The sequence below is a fragment of the Canis aureus genome, chromosome 18, assembly GCF_053574225.1.
Source record: "Canis aureus isolate CA01 chromosome 18, VMU_Caureus_v.1.0, whole genome shotgun sequence".
NCBI lineage: Eukaryota > Metazoa > Chordata > Mammalia > Carnivora > Canidae > Canis > Canis aureus.
Window position 1 is genome coordinate 42,134,691 of NC_135628.1, and position 20,638 is coordinate 42,155,328.

Sequence of the window (20,638 nt, forward strand, 5' to 3'; positions counted from 1 at the left end):
TAGCCAGTGGAGCCACCGAGGTGCCCCTCATTGACTGATTCTTAAACATATTGACACACAATATTTTCTACGCTATACACATGAGAAGAATTTTCTTGAGTGTGGTTGGGAGATATAATTAGAATAAAATCCACAACTGATCATCAACATTCTATAGAACTTTGATGTTGACTTAATTTATTAGACTATAGAAAATCTTTGTTCTATAACAAAGAACAAAGACTATACCTTATTCATCTTTTTAATCAAATTACTATAAAAGCTCTTTATGTCATTTGATGGAAAACATAGATTTGTCTAATGAGTGTACCTAATCAAGAAAACTGTAGGATCTCTTCTCTTGATAGTGACATTATTGCTCAACAAATTTTATGTTCTATTGAAATATAATACAGGGGATCCCTGGGTGGCTCAGAGGTTTGGCACCTGCCTTCGGGCGTGATCCTGGAGTCCTGGGATCGAATCCCACATTAGGCTCCCTGCATGGAGCCTGCTTCTCCCTCTGCCTGTGTCTCTGCCTCTCTCTGTGTGTGTCTTTCATGAATAAATAAATAAAATCTTAAAAAAAGAAATACAATACAAAATGAAAACACTAAATGATGATACAATTCATCTGAAGACAAAGGGATAGTATTGCTTTTACTTCTTAGGATACATATCATTCAGAGTAGAATTATCTCTTTGTTGCCCATATTAATGAAGAAAATAAAATAGAGCATAATTCACAAATTCCATATAGCTTTGGCTTGGAGCATTTGCTCTTTTATTTGGGATTGATCTAGTTATAGTCAAATATAGATTATTTCTTGCAATTTGGGAAATCACTACTCTAAACAAAATTACAGTATTGTGACTGCTTCCTGAAAGAATAGTAAAAGCTATTTAGCTTATTTGATCTCAAAGTTAATCTCTTATTACCTCATGCTGCTAAGCAGAAAATCATTCCAGAATGATGGGAAGGACTAACCTTAGACAAGAGGCTCTATCTGTCTATCGAATACTTGGTTTACTCCATCCTTGAGGGAAAGATTGTAATCAAGTCAGAGATTATATGACTATACCTTATTCATCTTGATATTCACAGAGTTAGTATACTTCCTGGCTCATAGGTTCTCCAAAAATGATTTTTGAATGCAACTGAATGACCTTGAATATCTCAAGCATGTGATTCTTCACTAGGAACCTACATTAGAAACTCCTAAAATATTTTGAAAATACACAACGGAGATGAGGTCTGGTTATGTAATATTTTGTAAGGGTTCCCCAGATGATACTGATAAACAACCCCAGTTATGAACCACTAATCTAAGTGGTGACCAATTTTATAAAAATTTTAACAATCATCTTGATCATCTAGATATATCCAATTATGTCCATGCTATGTTGGAGGGGGAACTAATAGACTGGTGATGTCCAGAATTTCTGTAAACTTTTGAGCCATTTATCCTCAAAGAATACTTTACCCTGAACCCAAATACAACTGATTCTCATTATTCTCAGATTCCATGTTTGCACATTTAACTACTTGCTAGAATTTATTTGTAAGTCCAAAATCCATATTCTCGGTGCTTGCATGGTCATTCATGAACATGCACAGAATAGCAGAAAACAGAGTCACTTGATGTACACATTCCCAGCTGAGGTTGAACAAGGCAACATTCTGTCTTATTTCATCTCTCAGTGTAAATGTCCTCTTCATGGTCTATTTAATGCCATGTTTTTCACATTTTTTTTTGCTTTTTGTTGGTGATTTCACTGCTTAAAATAGTCCCCAAGCACAGTGCCTAAGTGCTGTCATATTCCTAAGTACAAGTAGTCTGTGGTGTATCTTAGAGAAAAAAATAGATGTGTTTGATAAGTTCCCCTCAGGCATAAGTTATAGTGTTGTTGGCCATGAGTCCAATGTTAACAAATCAACAATATATATTAAATAAAGTATCTTTAAACTGAAACAAATAAAAGTTATATATTGATTGGTTTATGAAAATATTTTGACCAGAGGCTTGTAGGAACCTAACCCTATATTTTCCCTAGGAGCAGTGGCTCAGTATTTGCTAATTCAATTTTTGCAGTAACTTTGTAGAACATAACTATTGTGAATAGTGAGGATTGACTGTATATAAAACATGAAGCCAAAACTGCTCTGGATGACAAAAAGCCACATATTTGCACGAGGCTATCATCTTATCTTCTTCCTATCTCTTCCTCTACAAGTGGCAGCCACCAAGGCAACCACACTGGAATTCCTGATCCAGAAAGTATAGGGCTTTCAAATAAGAGTAGTCTTCAAGATGAATCCAGAATATTGACTAAATTTCTTATTTCACCTATATTTTTGAGTCCTTGTGCACCTAGCAAGTATTTGTAAACAAATGCAAACTAATATAAAATTAAATCAAATAATCAGGAAGGTATTCAGGTGAAAAGAAAAAGTCAGTGCCTTACTAAGCCAAATATAAATTACTTTGGGATCACCTGATGTTTTGAATCCTCTGCACTACTGTTCCACTTTGGTCAGAATCAGAAGTCGCTTCTGTCTCTGAAAATGCAATATTTGCTTTCTTGTGCACCCAGCTGGCTTTTCTCTGTTTTATGAGTCCCCAAAGGACTGAGAACATTGGATTTCAATAAATAAATAATTATAGCTATGCATTAAATAGAAATGTGCAGTCCTGAAAAGGTTAGTGCAGCACTGAAAGTCATGTTATAGCTACCTTACTTTGTAAAAAAGAAAGCCTGATATCAGTCAAATTCAAAATGTAATAGGGAGCAACATAATGTAAAGCAGAGCAATTGGTAAAATAATAACGCAAATAATCATCCCTAAAACCTAACATCTTGAATGGTAAATGGTGTTGTCATTGTTGTCAGAGAAAGTTAAGCATAGCTAAATATCCTAGAGTAGTGATCCTCAACCAGGAACATTTTTCTCCCCAGGCTATATTTGGTAATGTCTGGCGACATTTTTGGTTTCATTAATGGGTAGGGGATGCTACTGGCATCTAATGGACAGAAATCAGGAATACTGCTAAATACCCAACAATGCACAGGACAGCACCCCACAACAACAAAAAAAGTCATCCGGTCCAAAATATCTGTAGTGCCAAGATGAGAAGCCCTATTCTAAAGGTGACTATGAAATAATTTAGGGTATTCTGTTATACAGTTTAGACAATGATTATTTCTATACAGACAACAATGTGTGGCTGATCTGGTTCCCCCAGAGATGTGGCTCCTACATTTGCACTGAGTACTAAGCAAGGATGCTATTCCTAATCTCTGTGCACCAAACATGTGGATTGCTAGAATCCTATATAGAAGCTAAGCCTCCCATATGAAAACAAAATTACATCAGTTGGGTTCAGCATAGCTCCTGGCTCATATATGAGAAATTTATCACTTGGTTCTCTCCTCTGTATTGCTAACGAGACATCAACAACAGATCAATGAACTTTAGGAGCATCATTAACAATTTCTGGGTTATTTGCCTCATTAGCCACAGATAAAGGGCCATAAAAGTCATGTGAAAAACCCTTGGATGCTCTCAAAAATTATGGACCTCAGAAATATTGAAGGGAAATCAACCTGTCTAGTCTATATAAGTCACCAGAATGAACAGGAAAAGAACAGTTTGAGTACTAGGCTTCCATTGCCCTAGATGGCTATTTACCTGTAATACTAATGCTCTAGGCACTATCATTCTGATTTGTGGATATAGAAGGCAGCACATGTCCACAGATGCTTGGAAAACTCCTTCACACCCTGAATGTAAATACTTTGGCTTATTTTCACATTTACCCTCTGTTCAGTCATCCCCTTGCCAGTATCTTCCACTGACTTTCTCCATTTCTTTCTGACAGCTGAGCTGCAAGATTTTGCATTTTTTTCACCAGTACATGATGGCATGCAATTATTTCTGGATGCTCTGTGAAGGAATCTATCTGCACACACTCATTGTGGTGGCCGTGTTCACTGAGGAGCAACACCTGCGGTGGTATTATCTCTTGGGCTGGGGTATGTATTTTTTCCAGCTGAGTTTCGAGCCACCCTCACCTCTGTCTCATATTTACAGTCTTCTTCTAGTCTTGGTCTCAGAAAATGATCAGGGGTCTAGGTATTGTGAGGAATGATGGGACACAGGTGGGGGCAGGAGTTCAGTCTCCAAGAGAGCTTGGTAGAAGCCCTTTAACAAGTTCATATGGATTGTGATCAGCATGGAAGTCAGTGCAGAGAAGTGTGACTATGCATTTCTCTAGGAAACAAACCCAGCTAACAGATGGACAAATATGTCCTGAGAGAAGATCTGATGAGACCCTCCCTTCAGTTTTATTTATCACCAGTTTGTAGAGCAAAGGAGAGTTTCATATTTTGAATCCTGTATCTACTCCATCCAGACCACCTCCCTTTCTCAATCCACCAGCAGGACTCCTCAGTGAAAGGTCAGGAGGAAGAATCCCACTGAACAATAGACCTAAATAACCTCATGGGACTCCAATTGGAGCCTACCTGACACCATAGCGCATGGCAATGACTCTGAAAGGCCCGTGGATGGTTGCTTAAGTCATGGCTCTTCTGTACAGATTGACTAAGGCAGGGTGCTGAGGTCAACGAGGCCATGCTGGAACTTCTCCCCTTTCTCCAGGGATGCTAAAGTCTAGCTCACTCTAACTGAAGGGAACTAGGTAGGTAGTGAGGCTGGGAGATGGAAAAAGCTCTGGGACAAAAATGTATGCTGCTTTATCAAAATGTGAATCTCTCATACCAGAGGAGGATCTTGACTGTAGAGCGAAAGGCTTGCCATTATTCTCCACTGACGGGGTGACTTTGGCCCTTGGAGCAGAAGCTGTGGATTGCCCTCAATTAAGCCTCCTCTTTAATGCAGATTTTGCAGAGCCTCTGAAAATATTGAATGAGGAGACAAGATAATACAGGGGCTTTCTAAAAACTAAGACCTTTGTATTTAAACCCCTACTCAACAGGCATTGTCACCAACTGTATGGAAATATGTCTGGGAAGTCATGTAAGTGACCTAAAGTCTTCCACAGTCTACACCAGGACTGGCCCTATGCAATATCTGTTCCATATATAACAACTATATATGGATGTTAACGAAACACATGACCCAAAGCCAATAGGACAATCTATAATAGTGGGTTAGTGCAGCAAATATTTGGGGTGTGTCATCGATGAACTCATGATGCTGTGTCTCTTTGGTTGCAATTAGCAGAGAACAAGATTTTCTAATTTAAATAAAAAGAGAAATTATCAAAATCTAGACTATCTCATGGAAGTCAAGGGCTGAAACAGCTCTAAGGCTACTACAGGGCTGTACCCTGGGACTAGAAAGGTGGGAGCACTCTTCCTCTGTCTTTTGTCTCTGTCTTGTTTTTGTTTTCTCTTCTACATATCTGTTTTAACCCTTCTTTTTCTCTACAGACCATAGATCACAGGGTCTCTGCTCCCCAAATCCTAATGGTCAATGCAAGCTACCCTAAATTTTCCTGAGCTCACATTTTTCTTTTCAAGGTGCACGGAAACACTAGATGCTTGTCTTTAAGTCCCAATTCTAAATAGCCAGGACAAGAGAATCTGTTTGGTCTAACTGAAGTCAGGGGGCCAGCCATGGTTCAGTGAATCATGGCCAAGGACTTTGAGAGGGATATTATCACTTAGTGCAAACATGTCTGGAGATGGATGACCCATCTAGAAAAAAAATGGGAGAGGGGTCTGAACTAGACTGCTCATCTAGAATACACTCCAAACCACCTCACCACTATTCCCCCTTGGTCCCCTCATTCTGTTACCTTAACCATCCAGCAAGTTTAGAAAGCAGGCTTGTAACTATCCTGCCAATTTCACATCCAGTGCTAGGTTCCTTTGCTCTTCCCTGTCCTCAATCAGGTCAGAATACAAAGATCAAAATGGCCTTTTATTATTTTTTTCTTTTAGCTGCAGCCTTCCACAAGAGGCTGATCTTACCTTTCCCTGACCTTTTCAGCCTCATACACACCTTGTCAGAGATTTCTAGCCTTCCAAAGCTAATCATACCAGGAGTCAACTGAATACAGTTTCATGTCCCTCAACAGTAATTCTGATTATCACAATGCTAATGATGGGTATTGGTCAGATGCCTTCCAACTGAGGACCTAGAAATAACATCCCACCCCGTGATGTGACACACACACACACACACACACACACACACACACCGCATTTCTTACTGGTGTATTTTATTTGCTTCTCTTAAAAATTATGGCATATTTCTTACACTGGTTTTGACTATTCAAAAACATCTATCTGCCATACTCAGAAAATTTTCCATGGAATAAAAAAGGCTATAAATTTCTTCCTGCCTGTGACATTCAGCAAAGATGAGGGCACCCTGGAAGGAACAATTTATAACCACTCTTTCCATTCTGATGCATTGTGAATTAGTTATAGAACTTTTGCTATCATCATAGATAGTTCAATGAAGACATCTGCTTAACACGCAAAAATAATTCAAAGGGAAAAAAGGAACAAGATGTTTAGCTGTATCAAAAAGAAGGTAATAAAAATAAGGAAAAATATTTATGGGATACCTTAACCTTTCTTAATCAGAAAATACTTAAAACTTTATCAGAATGATTGAAGTGAGATCCCAAGGAACATTGCCCTCAGTAAGGTAAGTGGAATCATAAATTTAAAGGAGTGAGGATTTGCACTTCCCCCTAAATAGATGTTTGGAAAGACAGTCAACCAATACAGTCCTAAATGTAATTATTTTTAGCATGCCAAACCTAAATCTATCTTTCTCTACTTCTACGCACATAGGCATGTGCATATGTACATGTGCATGCCCCAAAATTCTACTAAACTCTTTACCATCTCTGAGAACAAAATTGAGAAACAACCATGATGATGTATTTTTTTAAGATTTTAATTTATTCATTTAAGAGAGAGCATGCGCACAAGCAGGGGGAGAGGCAGAGGGAGAAGGAAAAGCAGACTCCCTGCTGCACTGGGAGCCCAACATGGGACTCAATCCCAGGGTTCTGGTATCATGACCTGAATGGAAAGCAGATGCTTAGCCATCTGAGCCATGCAGGCACCCCACAATGATGCATTTTAAACCAATAGTTCTGTCTTAGCATTTTAGGCAAGCATGATCTTTGGATGGAAAGAAAACAAGTAAAAGTACAACTGAAATAACTCCTCAAGAAAAATAGTGTCACAGGATCTTTAAAGAATGTAATGGAGCAGAGAAGAAGAAATTTCCACTGGATAATAGTTTTATTGTGCTTTTGAAATTATTTTCATACCTAAAAAGTATGATAGGTTCTAAATTTTACAGCGCCATGAAATAAGGCATAACCTGTGCTTTTAAAAGAGTCTGAAAGTGAGACAGCAGAAGATTTAGCCCAAGAAAGCTACTTCCTAAGACCTACCTTTGTTTGCAGGTGATGTACATTCCATCCATTCATTTCAGCTGTGAATACTATTACCCACTCCGGGATCTGGAACAGATCCTAAAAATTATGAGACATTATGAACATCACCCTCTGGGAAAAAAAAGTATCTAGCAGTGCAATTCTCCCCAACAAAATAAAAGAATCTTCTTCTGGTAGTTGTTCCCTTACAAATCTGCACGGAGCCACTTACTAGTTGACTTCTCTCAAATTGAAGCAACTTCAAATAGTGAAGTTTAGTTCTCAGAAAAAATCATGTATTTTACAACTCTCTCCAGATTGATTCTTTGCCTTGCTGATTCTCCTCTTGTTATAAATCAAAGAAGGAATGGACTTTTGCAACAAACACATAGAATGTAACTAGTCCCCCTTAAAAAAAAAAAAAAAAAAAAAAAAAAGGAATCCTACCCTTACTAACCAGTGAAAGGAAGGGCTGTTATGGCTCTTGGAGCTTGGAGGATAGGAAGAAGAGGAAGGGGAAAACAAACTGCATAAAAAGAGGCTTCATGCCTAGAGCAAGGCAACGAGCACAGGAATTAGTAGATACAGGGTCTGTGCTCCTCTGTACATTAAGAAACACATCTTCCTCTCTATGAAATGATGAGGAGGGAGTGAGATCTTCATATATGCTCCTTCTGTCTAATTCTAAAATGTATGTTTCAGAATAAATCCAGAGAACAAATTTCCATTTCTAAAACCCAAGTGGGCAAATGATATGTTAGAACCTCTATGAATAAAATATAATTATGTTTTGGGTAAAGAGTCTAACTCAAAATACCCTCAGGTCAAGCATTTCATTACTGGCCCTATTAAATTAGATGTGGGGTCACTTCCCTCCATGATGACCCCACTAAAGTCCAGTTCACATGAAGTGAAGAGCTTTCTGGTCTCAACTAATAGTCGTCTTGTCATCATCATCATCATCATCATCATCATCATCATCACCACAGACAGAATCAAGAGCATTTTTACTTGGTTTGACTAAAACTAGTTGGTGTAAAAATCAGGGAAGTATTTTGACAGAGATATTAAAATTTACCACTATTTTTGAAAATAAACTACCATTTTCCATGCAATCATAGTTGCAGCTTCTGCCCAAAAAATCAGGTGTGATTTCTGTTTTTTTACATTTTTAGGGTTCCCGCTGGTGCCAACCACTATCCATGCGATTACTAGGGCGCTGTACTTCAATGACAAGTAAGTATTTTGGTGGTTTTTAAGTGAACATATTTGCAAATAAAATGCACTTATATTTATGTCCCTTCCCTCTTTTTTTTTCAGCTGCTGGCTGAGTGTGGAAACCCATTTGCTGTACATCATCCATGGCCCCGTCATGGCAGCACTGGTGGTGAGAATTGCTTTTTATTTATTTTGCTGTTGTTGTTGAGAATTGCTTTTAAATCCATTATTAAGTGTTATCTCTTTGAGAAGATCTCTGTAAAGATGGCTCTGAGTAGCCTATGTATCATAACTTCAAAATTAGACTAATGTAATGGTAATCTATTAAGAGATAATCTGTAGCAATTCAATTTGAGGATCTTCAAATTAAAAAATAATTTTTATTTAATACAGTCGGGGAAGGGGCATAAGTTCATTTCTACACCCACCATAACTAAAATATAGCTTTCCTTAACCAATGCTATACCAAAATGCTCCTCATTAAAGGTAGAGATCAAGGGGCTGAAGAATGGTAAGAAGATGTTACTGCTAAAGAAAGTGAAAAACCACACAATCCCTCTGCCCCTTTTTCCCTGTTTTTTTTTTTTTTTCCCCAAACAAAATGATCTTTCATTTCATCTTTGGTATGTGAGCTGTCGTCAGACCTGCCACTGAGCATGCACTTAAAAGTATTTCAGGCACTTCACATACATTGCCAGGCTGTTCCTAACAGCAGCACTTCAAAGGAGATACATCAGGACTACTTTTACTCACTGGGAAAACTAGACCCAAAAACACAAGAACTAACTCACCCCAAATTATGTGACTAGTGAAAAGTAGGGTAAAATATGACCATCTGCATCTATCTCCAAACTCTTTGTTTTTACCTAAGGTTTACTATGTGCTGGCCAGCATCACAACTATCACATTTAATATTTAGACATTATTTGGCCCACTAACCTCAAAGGTGGGTAGAAATGAGAAAAATAAAAACAATCTGAGTCATAAACCATGTTCTGCTCATGTTTGGAAGAAATAACCATTAGTAAGCAACCAACCCAAGTATATCATCCAGCCTGACTTCCCACTGCCCCAATCTCTCCAGAGTAAAGTCCATTTCTTTTGCTCTCCTCCAGAGCAGTGACAGACTTACCACCTGACTGTCCTCACCAGGACCCGCTGATGTGAGTCTTGAATATTGCCAATACCTCATAAGAGTTTAATAATTACTAAAGGTCTCTTTCCTTTCTTGAATTTTTTTGGGCAACAATGTTTCCTTCTATTCCAGGTAGAAAAATCATTCTAATCATTTAAAAATAAATCATCAATTAAATTTTAAAAACAACTCCGGTTTCAAAACGAATCTTCACAGCTGAAAATAGTTTGGGACGCACCAGAATGGCTAATATTAAAAAGTGTGACCATCCCAAGTGTTGGCAAGGGTAGAGAACAACTGGAATTCTCAACTAGAGCTGGAGGGAACATAAAATGAAGCCACCTCTTTGGAAGACAGTTTGGCAGCCTCTTACAAAGTTAAATATATGCTTGCCATGTCAACAGGCAATCTAATCCTGGGCACTTATTCAAGAGAAATTAAAACATATGTCCACACAAAGACTTGTATACAAATATTCATAGCATACTTATTCAGAATAGTCAAATTGTGGCAACCATGCCAATTTCCATCAACAATAGAATGAATAAACAAATACAGTGTGTTATCCATGTAAGGGAGTACTACTCAGCAATAAAAATGAATGACAAGCTAATATATACAACATGGATGAATTTCACAGATAATATGTCAAATCAAAGAAGCCAGACACAAAAGAGTATGTACTATGTAATTAGCGGTTGCTTGAGGTGGAGGAGAGAGGGTGGTTGACTGCAAAGGAACAGAAGAGAACTTTCTGGGGTAATGAAAATGCTCTTTGCTTATTTGGAGTGGTTGTTACAGAGACACATACATTTCTGTAAGCTTCTTGAATATAAACTTAAAATCTCCATTTTACCGAATGAGCCTTATACCTCAATGCAGTTATTTCCCTTAAAAAATGTTACAAAGAAGAAGGCTGGGTTATCTGTCTCCACTACATCAACTTTACAGATAACATTTTTTGGTCTGCATTTCACTTTCAGTGATGTAGTCCTGCCTAAGAGGAATAATCCTTGTAATGAAATGACCAGAAAGCAAGGTCTAAAAGTGTCATTTATGACTCTCCTTTGTAAAAATCATAAAAATCAAAGAATAAACCGCTCTCATTAGAATTGCACCTAATCTATTTACCGCTACAGGAAAAAAAAATATTTTATCATTTGGACAAAAAAAAAAAAAAAAGGAAATGTGAATTCAGGTCTGACAAGAGTCTTTGGTTATATGGATGCACCTGGCAATGCTGGGAGAATTACACCACCTGACAGGTCATCTCTCTTGACCTGCAGAGGTGACATCCACTCCCAGAACTAGACTAACAAGAACTGAGGAAAGCGGGCGTCCTTAAGTCATTCCCACCTGGATGATTCCCTCATAAGCTCATGTCTTTGCAGGTCAATTTCTTCTTCCTGCTCAACATCGTCCGCGTGCTCGTGAGCAAAATGAGGGAAACCCAGGAAGCCGAATCCCACATGTACCTGAAGGCGGTGAGGGCCACTCTGATCCTGGTGCCCCTGCTGGGGATCCAGTTTGTCGTCTTTCCCTGGAGGCCTTCGAACAAGATGCTTGGGAAGATATACGATTACCTGATGCACTCTCTGATTCATTTCCAGGTAAATAAACCAGAGGTTTATTTATTCAACTACTTACTCAGCAGGTTAATGTAGGGTGAGCCATTTTCTAAGGCTCATCTGTGATTAGAGGGTAGATGTAACCTGGAAAGGTCTTCTCACTGCCAGTTCCCCTCCCCCCTCTTTTTTGAATTTCAAAACTGGGGAAGGAAACGAAGGGAATATGAACGTTGAGAACACATCTTTCTGAGGACAAATATTTGACCGAGGATGGACCCACAGCACAGTCCTGATTACTGGGGACAGAACTTCTATTCCCACTGTCCTTTCGATTTTTCCCTCCTCTTTCCAGGATTTTGAGGGCCACATTTTCCCTTCATTAAGGGGAGTTTTGAAGATCAACATAACCAATGCCAATCAGTTTCCCAACCTGGATTGCTATCATCATAGTCATAAATGCCATGAAAACACAGGGCAGAGAAGCAGATGTTTCTATCAGTATGAAATGCCTCCACTGGACCCCAAGCTGGAAGCCATATCCATCTTAAACTAGAATATTCTTGTAGTGAAGCACTGAATATGAGTGCACTAGTAATTGTCTTTCATCGAGCTTTGACTTGCTATTGCAATAGTGACATGTTCCTCTCTAGGCTGTCTATTTATATAGATTCCTAAACAATATAATGCACACAAAAATAACTTCAATTCTCTTTTTCCTCCTCTCTTTAGGGATTCTTCGTCGCCGTGATTTACTGCTTCTGCAACAATGAGGTAGGCATGCATTTCACATAACACCATCACTCATTGATACAAAGCCAAAACTTTACAGTTCCCAAAGTGCCTCTGTGTACACTTCATTTGCTCTTACTTCTGCAGTTGACCTCACAGGGTTTCATGACATGCAGGATCATGTATTTTTTTCACTATTTCAAGCTGAATCGTATCCAGTCAATGGGACGATTGTTTCTGTGGTACGATTGCAGATGTTATCCACACAGGCAGCTAAATTCTGATTTCCTTGGATGGCATGTTAAGCTGGTCAGTTCCTTGAGCAGCAACAGTGAAAGCTGTTCTGGAAGTCATGCTGTCATCTCTTTGGAAGACCCACTCCTCACCAGGGCAGAGCCAATATCCAGCCAGTATGAACTGGTTCACTGCTTTCTTTCCCTGGTGTCATACCACTTATTCAACATTTTGAAAATCCCCCTGAAGTTAAGAACCAAAAAGGATTCTCAAATAATTAATGTATTATCTGAATATTTAGATCAGTAAAATCTAGGGATCCATACGGCCAGTATTGTCAGGGTGTTTTAGCCAGAGTTCCATTTCTTCTTATGGAAACTTCTTGCCTAAGACCCCAACTGTAAAGCATAAAAATGGAGCTGCTTACTGTTGCTGGGAATGCAAACTGGTACAGCCCCTATGGAAAACAGTATGGAGGCTCCTTGGAAAATTAAAAATAGAAATATCATATGATCTAGTAATTCTACTACTAGAAATTAACCGAAAGAAAATGAAAATACTAATTCAAAGAGATATATGCACTCCTATGTGTATAGCAACTAGCTAAGATGTGGAAGCAACCAAAGTGTGTCCACTAATGGATGGATGGATAAAGAAGATCTGGTATATTCATACAATGGAATATTATTCAGCCATAAAAAATGAAATCTTACCATTTGTAACATACATGTTAATTATACTTGAATTAAAAAAACAAGTGGGGCTGTTTAAATTTGTACCAAAGAATATCCAGGGCTTCAAGAAACATGGTTAAAAATCCCTCATTTTTCAGGTGAGAAATCTATACTCCAGAAGAACATATGACTTGCACAATGTCACAATCATAGTTATATAACCAGGACTAGAATCCAAATTTCCTGATTCTTAATTAAATGAACTAAATCTTCCACTGCACCATAATATATCTATGATTCCTTCCTGGAGCTTTGTAAGTATACATACTCTAGTTATATGCCATATAAATTGTAATGTACAATTACTTTTTATAATTTTACATTGATTCCTCTTAAGAATAATTCTTTTTATTTATTTGAGAGAAAAGGATTCGGGGTGGGGGCAGGGGGAACTGAACAGGGAACCTGACTCAGGGCTCAGTCCCAGGGTCATAATCTGAGCTGAAGGCAGACACTTAACCAATTGAGCCACCCAGGTGCCCCTTAAGAATAATTCTATAACAAGGAAAATAACATTTGGTTAAGACATCAACAAACATTTTATTTTCCTGTTATAATTAAAAAGGTTTTCTAACCAGAATTAATTGATATTCAATTGATTCTCTGTTCTTTATTTCTTCAGTTAAACAGTGAGCACCTATAATATTTTGTTCTATAACCTGTTACTTATCTCCCACCTTGACATTGCATTGCAAGATTTCTGTCATTCTCCTTCTCCTTTATAATTTTATCCCTCCCTTCATCCATTCATCCATAAACTCATCCATAAACTCATTCCTTCATTCAGCAGAAATATATTGTGCATTCACTAGCACTAGGGCATAGACTGAAGGCCTGGGACAGAAATGAAAAGACATCCTTCTGCTGTCAGCTGTTAGTGTCTCTTTGGGGTTTTTTTGTTTGTTTGTTTTAAGATCAGCAAACACCAATAAATATAGGGCTTAGGGCATCCTGTCTGCATATCCATTTCCGTGAACATGTATCTCTCTCTTTTGGGTTGTTTCAGGTGCCACACAAATAGATGTTTCCACCTAAAGCAATATCTATATAGGGCTAATATAAAAATCAGTTTCAGGAGGGGCATACCTTGAAAACATGGGAGGACCGCATGCATTTGCAAAAATACCTCAGCACTTACTGTGTTTTAACCATGAGGCTGTCTTCGAAGTGTCAGGCACAGAAAGCAAGCCAGGAAGTACTCCTAACAATTGAATGTTTCGCGTTCATTTGAGTATGTTATCTCTGCTTTTCGAAGTAAAGAAACCATCTCCATTTTAATTAAGATTCTGTTACGGGGGGAAGCTACAAGTGTGACATTTCTAATAAACTAGAAATTGCATACTGTGCCAAATGTCACATCACAGCCCCATGCATTTGAGGCATGTGGCTCTCTGCTGGGCCTCCTGTGAGTCCCTGGCTTACCCCGTAAGCCAGCAGGGCACTCGCACCTGCAGGAGGTTCCTGCAGCTGCAGCTGCGGCAGAGCTGTGACTGGGCTGTGCCCAGCAGCACACTGAGTTTTAGCAGAGATCTAGGAGGCCGTGATGTCAGTTAGACAGTGAAGATGAAGTTTTCATTTTTATTTTTTATCTGTTTGTTTTCAGTGATTCTTATTGTGGAAATGGGTCACATAGTGGACAGATAGACTAGAAGCAGGGAAGAAATTTGGAGAATTACAGCAGAAGGAACCAGGAAGCCACAATGAGAGGATGTTTAGGGATCACATAGTTCCTACAAATCTTCCAAGAGTGTGAACACTGGAAGCCTTTCAGTAAATTATTAAGTATCTAAAGGACTTCAAAAAGATGGTGACAGCTAGAAAGATGCCGAGTGTTTCCAAGCCACAGCTTAAAACTTGAGCGAGCATCACAACACGGTGCATGTTCTCCCTATTTCATGTTTCCTGCTATTGTCCATGCATTGTGGATAAGATAAAATCATTTGTAGACCAAAGGAGCAAGACCAGAAGGATCTCAAGTTAACAGTAACAGATTGGAGTGCATGGAAACTACAACTATTTTTCTTCATTGTAACTTATCTTGCTTTAAAGAGCCATCCCACCAGATTCTAAGAGACAGCAGTCTCTTTCTAGAAAATATTTAGTTCCAAAGCCTTTGTCCAGATGTGCGGCTGGTAGCCCCTTTGGGAACCCAAGGTGGCTCCCCTCTCTTCTGAGGACCCCAGAGATCCTTTTACTGTGTAGCCTCCTTGACCAGGCCCCTGCCCTATCCTTTAAAAAAAAAAAAAAGATTTTATTTATTCATTCATGAGAGAAACAGAGAGAGAGAGAGGCAGAGACACAGGCAGAGGGATAAGCAGGCTCCATGCAGGGAGCCCGACGTGGGACTCGATCCTGGGACTCCAGGATCATACCCCAGGCCAAAGGCAGGCACTAAACCACTGAGCCACCCAGAGATCCCAACCCCCCGCCCTATCCTTTTTTTTTTAAGATTTTATTTATTTATCCGTGAAAAACAGAGAGAGAGACAGAGACAGAGGCAGAGGGAGAAGCAGGCTCCCTGCAGGGAGCCCGATCCCAGGACTCGATTCCAGGACTCCAGGATCATGCCCTGGGCTGAAGGCAGATGTTTTAACTGCTGAGCTACCCAGGCGTCCCACCCTATGTCCAGATAGCTAATGCTATGCACCAGTTCTCTCTTCCAAGCCACCCAAGGAGCCTGGGAGTCACCCTCCTTTCTTCACACTGTGAATCTCTCTTTAACCCATGTCATAGCCATTCCCACTCCACCGCTCAGGCACCAAGTTGGTTATGATTCCAAGCCAAATGTGTGACTTCTTTGTATGGCTTATCAATTTCTAGACCTGTACTCTCTGAATCAAAAAAGACTTGCTATACTGAGGTGTTTCTATTACTACTGCCTTCTTTCTTCTCTCCACTTCCCCAGGTATTTCCACCATGAAGGGGAGATGCAAGGTCATTGGTCTCTGTATCTCTCTCTTCTCTTCCTCTTAGGATTGGAAGGATTTTGTAGTCACCACTTCTCCTTCCTCTTTGCAGGGGGACTCTCCTTATGCCATATCCTGCATGTTCTCTATACTATACTATACTATACTATAGTTTTTAGTTTTAGTAAAATCCTATTTTCAGAGTAGTATGGTTTTCACTTCATATGCAAAGATAAGCTTTTCTATTAAGAAATTCTTTCTCTTATTCAATAAAACCTGGTTTTTGCAGCTGTTGTTTTTCTAGAGGGTCAAGAATGTCAGCTTTGAGACTTAAAGCTAAGCAATAATTTGTTCTACACCTATATTCTCAAACTTAGGTGCTTCTCAGGATCACCTGGAAAGTTTGTTAAAACAAGAGTGCTTGGCCCCTACCAGAAAAGTTTCCTATTCAGTAGGACAGGGATGGGGCCTGAAAATTTGGATTTCTAAGAGGTCTCCAGCTGATGATGCTGCTGCTGATCAGAGAACACACTTTGAGAACCTACTCTAGACAAAATCTAATTTGTTCTTCAAGCAATGAATGACCTTGGCTTAATGAATGAGGGAGTTGCGGGGGAATTTTATTTAGGAAATACAATAAATATTTTCAAAAATATTAACCTTATTGTAGATGGTATTTATCAATTGTTGTCTTCTAAAACAGGAAAGCTTCTACAAACACAGGAGAGTAGATAGTAAAAGGGAATTAGAAAGTCTTGATCTTACAATCATGAAGTACCCAATTACCTCCAACTGTAGAGCATGTAAACTCTTGTAAGATAAAGACCAGTAAAGACAATGCTCCAAAAGGGTGAAAAACATATCAGTAACTTTATAAATAATATTCAGAAGTATCCCGTTCAGTATCTAATAGGGATCCAGTTTCAAAAAGTCATATAAAAGCATTTAAAGCATACTTCCTAGTGTTTTTAAAACTCATAATTTTTCATCTTACATTTAGATTGCAGCAGGTCTGTTGAGTTATGACATCAGCAAGTGAAGGTATGAGGGAGCAGATCTAAAAATCTTGGTATGTGTTCAATCAAAACTCCTAGAGATAAATCCCACCTTCCATTCAGCTGTACTGCTGGTGCTTGTACTGAACTTCAGGAAAACAAAGGCCAAAGATAAAAGCATTCAAGTCTAACCATGGATATTCCGGTCTGATTTTCTTTTACACAAATGTAGAAACTGAGGCCCAAATATATCAACCTTATATAGATGGTTAATAATACAGCCAGGTGTAAATTATGTCTTCAAACCATCAGACCAGGGCTCTATTTTTAAAGTTGGCAATAAATAAATTGATATAATTAGGGAAAATGTAAAGTGATCTGTGTTAATTGCTTTTATAATGAGTGATGAATCTATATAATTCAAAAACTTTGTATGTTATATTTATCACATTGGAAACTCCTAACATTTCTGATGCTTTTCAAGAGCAATGAAAAGTCTTCCTGGTTTGTTTGTTTGTTTGTCTGTTTTCAAACAGATTCATTGCCCTTATTCTTGTGATCAAAGCAGCATCAAGCTCAACCTGTGGTATTGTAGGAGATAATTGCCCTATTAAACTATAATTATTCAAGTGTCTTTTACATCCTGCTAAGGGCCTATTCTTATATGTGTGGTTTACAAATTGAAGCAGATTGCCATCTCCACACAAAAGAATAGATTATAATTCAGGAATGCAATTATAGAACTATGAACATTTCTGTAATAATAATATTAAAAACATAAAATAGGCCTCAAATCCTTTGGCCTCCTGCTAGGCAGGGTACTTCATTAATATGCATAGATACTCCAATGGGGATTATTTTGAAAGAACAGGTGAAGAGAAACAAAGACTGCTTTGTTTTGTTTTTTGTTTTTTTGTTTTTTTGTTTTTTTGGTTTTCTTTGGTCTGCTGGGCACTTTTACAAAGTCACTCTAAACTTATACTGTGTACTTTGGATACCTCTAAATATCTGTGTAAATTTTATCTATAAAGACAGTGTTGGTATTTGAAAGATGCTGAATCCACGGAAACTATCAATTCCCTTTGTGTGGAGATATCGCTTTTCCAAAAATATGCTGAAGCAGTATATTTCCTAATTCCTCAACTGGGCATTTTATGGTTCCTAGATTATAAACCTGGTATTTAAAGCATTTAAAGACCTATATTTAATAGACAATACAACCCAAATAAAACCATGCCATCTCTTGGGTAGTCCCGACAGAAAAATATCTTGTACAGAAATCCAAAGGAAATCCAGGAAGTAGCAAGCTTGGGCAATAGAGCACTCTTTGGAGACCTAGTTTGGAATGTATGAGATCAGAAACTATGTGTGTCATTGAGAGGTCTTTTTATTTTCTTAGCACCACCACCCCCCAAAAAAGAATATGACAGAAGAGTTTCATTTTAGTCTGAAGACTTGAGGTCAACATCCTGCCATAATAACAGTACAATAATAGCAATAATAACAGTAGTCTCCCTGTATGGTACTTTAAAACTTAGATGCCACTTTGATATGTATTGTCACAATTTAATCCTTCAAACAGAAAGTGAGGTAGAAGAGTTGTATTAAAGAAAGGAATCTCAGAGAGGTTAACAGTCCTACCCAAGATTACAAGGCTAATGTGGGCAGAGTGAGTTCCTTGACCCAAAGTTCAGTCCTTTCTTTCCTGGCATCGAATGAGACCTGGTGAAATGATCCTATTGGTGGAAAATTAACAGAAAGGTGGTATGATGTTACCCACTGACAGTCTTCCTTTCCTATCCAGCTGGTTGCCTGTACAATGTAACAAGTGCCTGCTTCTGATCCTTTCCAAAAGTAGGAGTTCATTGGAGTTCAAGAGCAGTTCCCCAAAACACCATGGCATGAGAGAAGACCTAGTAACAGTTGTAGATGATCTAACATCCAATGGCTTACACTTCACCTCAGGAAGGAATTCAGGTTCTCAAAAAACAGTGATTCTAGGTCTCATGTCAAAACCCAGTGTTTCCTGTTTGCATGAAAGAAAATTTCAATTTCTCCATTAGGTTTGTTCTAGATGCTTTCAGTTCCCCACCCTAGGACCACTGGATACCAATGCACTAATTTTGGTCATTAGTGATCACTTTCTTGGCTGAAAGAGCTATGAATTCATTCTAGAATGGATGTTGACAATCAGTCAACAAGTATTTGTTGAATAACTAACTGCTATATGCCAAACAGCATGACATGTTCTGGGAATATAAAAAGAACAAGACATGGTTCCTGCTTTTAAGGATTTCAATGTAATAAGAGGAATAATGAACATACATAACTGCAACAAGTGCACAGTAAAGAGACTCCTGACTCTGGATCAGGGGGTCAAGAAAAGATTCCTGGGGAAACAGAGTTGAGTCCTGAAAAACAAGTTTTGGCCACAGTGAAGGGTGAGAGAGGGACATTTCGGTCAGGGGGAGCAGTGTGAGCAGAGGAGCCTGATGGAAAGAAACAATATAGCTGGTGGAGAGAGACCAGCAGCTTGTTAATTTTGGAGAATTCAGGTCAAGGCAATAAGTGGCTTAAAACCACTTTGGCAGAGGATTGGCCAACTCAGGCAAAAGCAGTAGGATTATGGGAATCTTCCACCCCCGCCACTGACAGCAGCTCTGTGCCTAGTGTCTAAGTGCTCTTACAGGACCCAAATCCCTTCTATGTGTGCCTGGCCTAGTGGCTGAAATGGAGGCATTTTTGGTAAGTAGCTCAAGGACAAAACCATCAGACCAAGATTTCAGGTCACTTTTGGGTGTGGACTGAACCCCTTCTGAAGAGAATAACCCAGATCAAGTTCAGCCCATTTGGAGTATGTCACCCGACTACTGTTTTGAACGGCAATAGCTGAGTCCAGGAAGCCAATGTGTGTAAAGGAGCACAGTGTTTCAAGTCGAGAGAATAAATGGGCCTAATCTTTCAGACTTTGTCTTCTCTTTGTGTCTTGATCTCTAGACAGAAATGTCTCAGAGGGTTAACAAATTAGTCAATGCTCAGTTATTCAGCACCTAATGTAGATAAACTGTCCTAATTGCTTTTCTTTTTTACTGTTTCATTCTTCCTCATTTCTGCCTCTTCCATTCCTCCAATCCATCCTGTCCTCTCTAGCTGTATTACAGCTTCTATTTGTACCTCTTCTACTAATGTGCTTAGAAAACCATAGGAGGGAAACACTTCCATGAATCAATTTCCAACCAGTAAATAGCCCTAATAAGAACTAGACCAGATAGCCTGCAGGTGCTGGATTATCATAAGGGAGATACTTGACTCTCTCAAATCCAGCCACCTTGACTGGAAGATCCTTGGAGGGGAGTCAGCATGGGGAGAGAATCACAGAAAAAGTAGGGATGCACCAGCATAGCATACTAGGTGATTTAAATAACCTCAGTAAATCTTACTCATAACTCTGAATTAGTGTCATCATCTCCTTTTTACAAAGGAGAAAAGTCTAAGAAAGAAAAAGGAGGGAAAAAACCACGTAGCAAACAAACTGGGACTCAACCGCAAACAGCACAGTCTTTGGAGCATATGTGTAAACACTTAATGCCTATGCAATGACCACAAGAAACAAATCATTTCTCAATTTAGTTCTAAACTTAATGATGAGCTCTCTACAGTGTATGCTGTGGCCAAGCGGCATGGTCAGGAGTCATGGGCTTCACCTGGCC

At 38.8% G+C, this 20,638-nt stretch overlaps 1 protein-coding gene across 1 annotated transcript in view; it reads left to right on the forward strand.

The window, feature by feature from the left end:
* Nucleotides 1–20,638, forward strand: part of CALCR (calcitonin receptor) — a 60,432-nt gene that overhangs the window by 35,876 nt on the left and 3,918 nt on the right. The window contains exons 7-11 of the mRNA XM_077856938.1: nt 3,861–4,014; nt 8,585–8,645; nt 8,730–8,796; nt 11,154–11,372; nt 12,060–12,101. Coding sequence (XP_077713064.1) covers nt 3,861–4,014; nt 8,585–8,645; nt 8,730–8,796; nt 11,154–11,372; nt 12,060–12,101 — 543 coding nt within the window. The remainder of the gene's footprint in view (nt 1–3,860; nt 4,015–8,584; nt 8,646–8,729; nt 8,797–11,153; nt 11,373–12,059; nt 12,102–20,638) is intronic.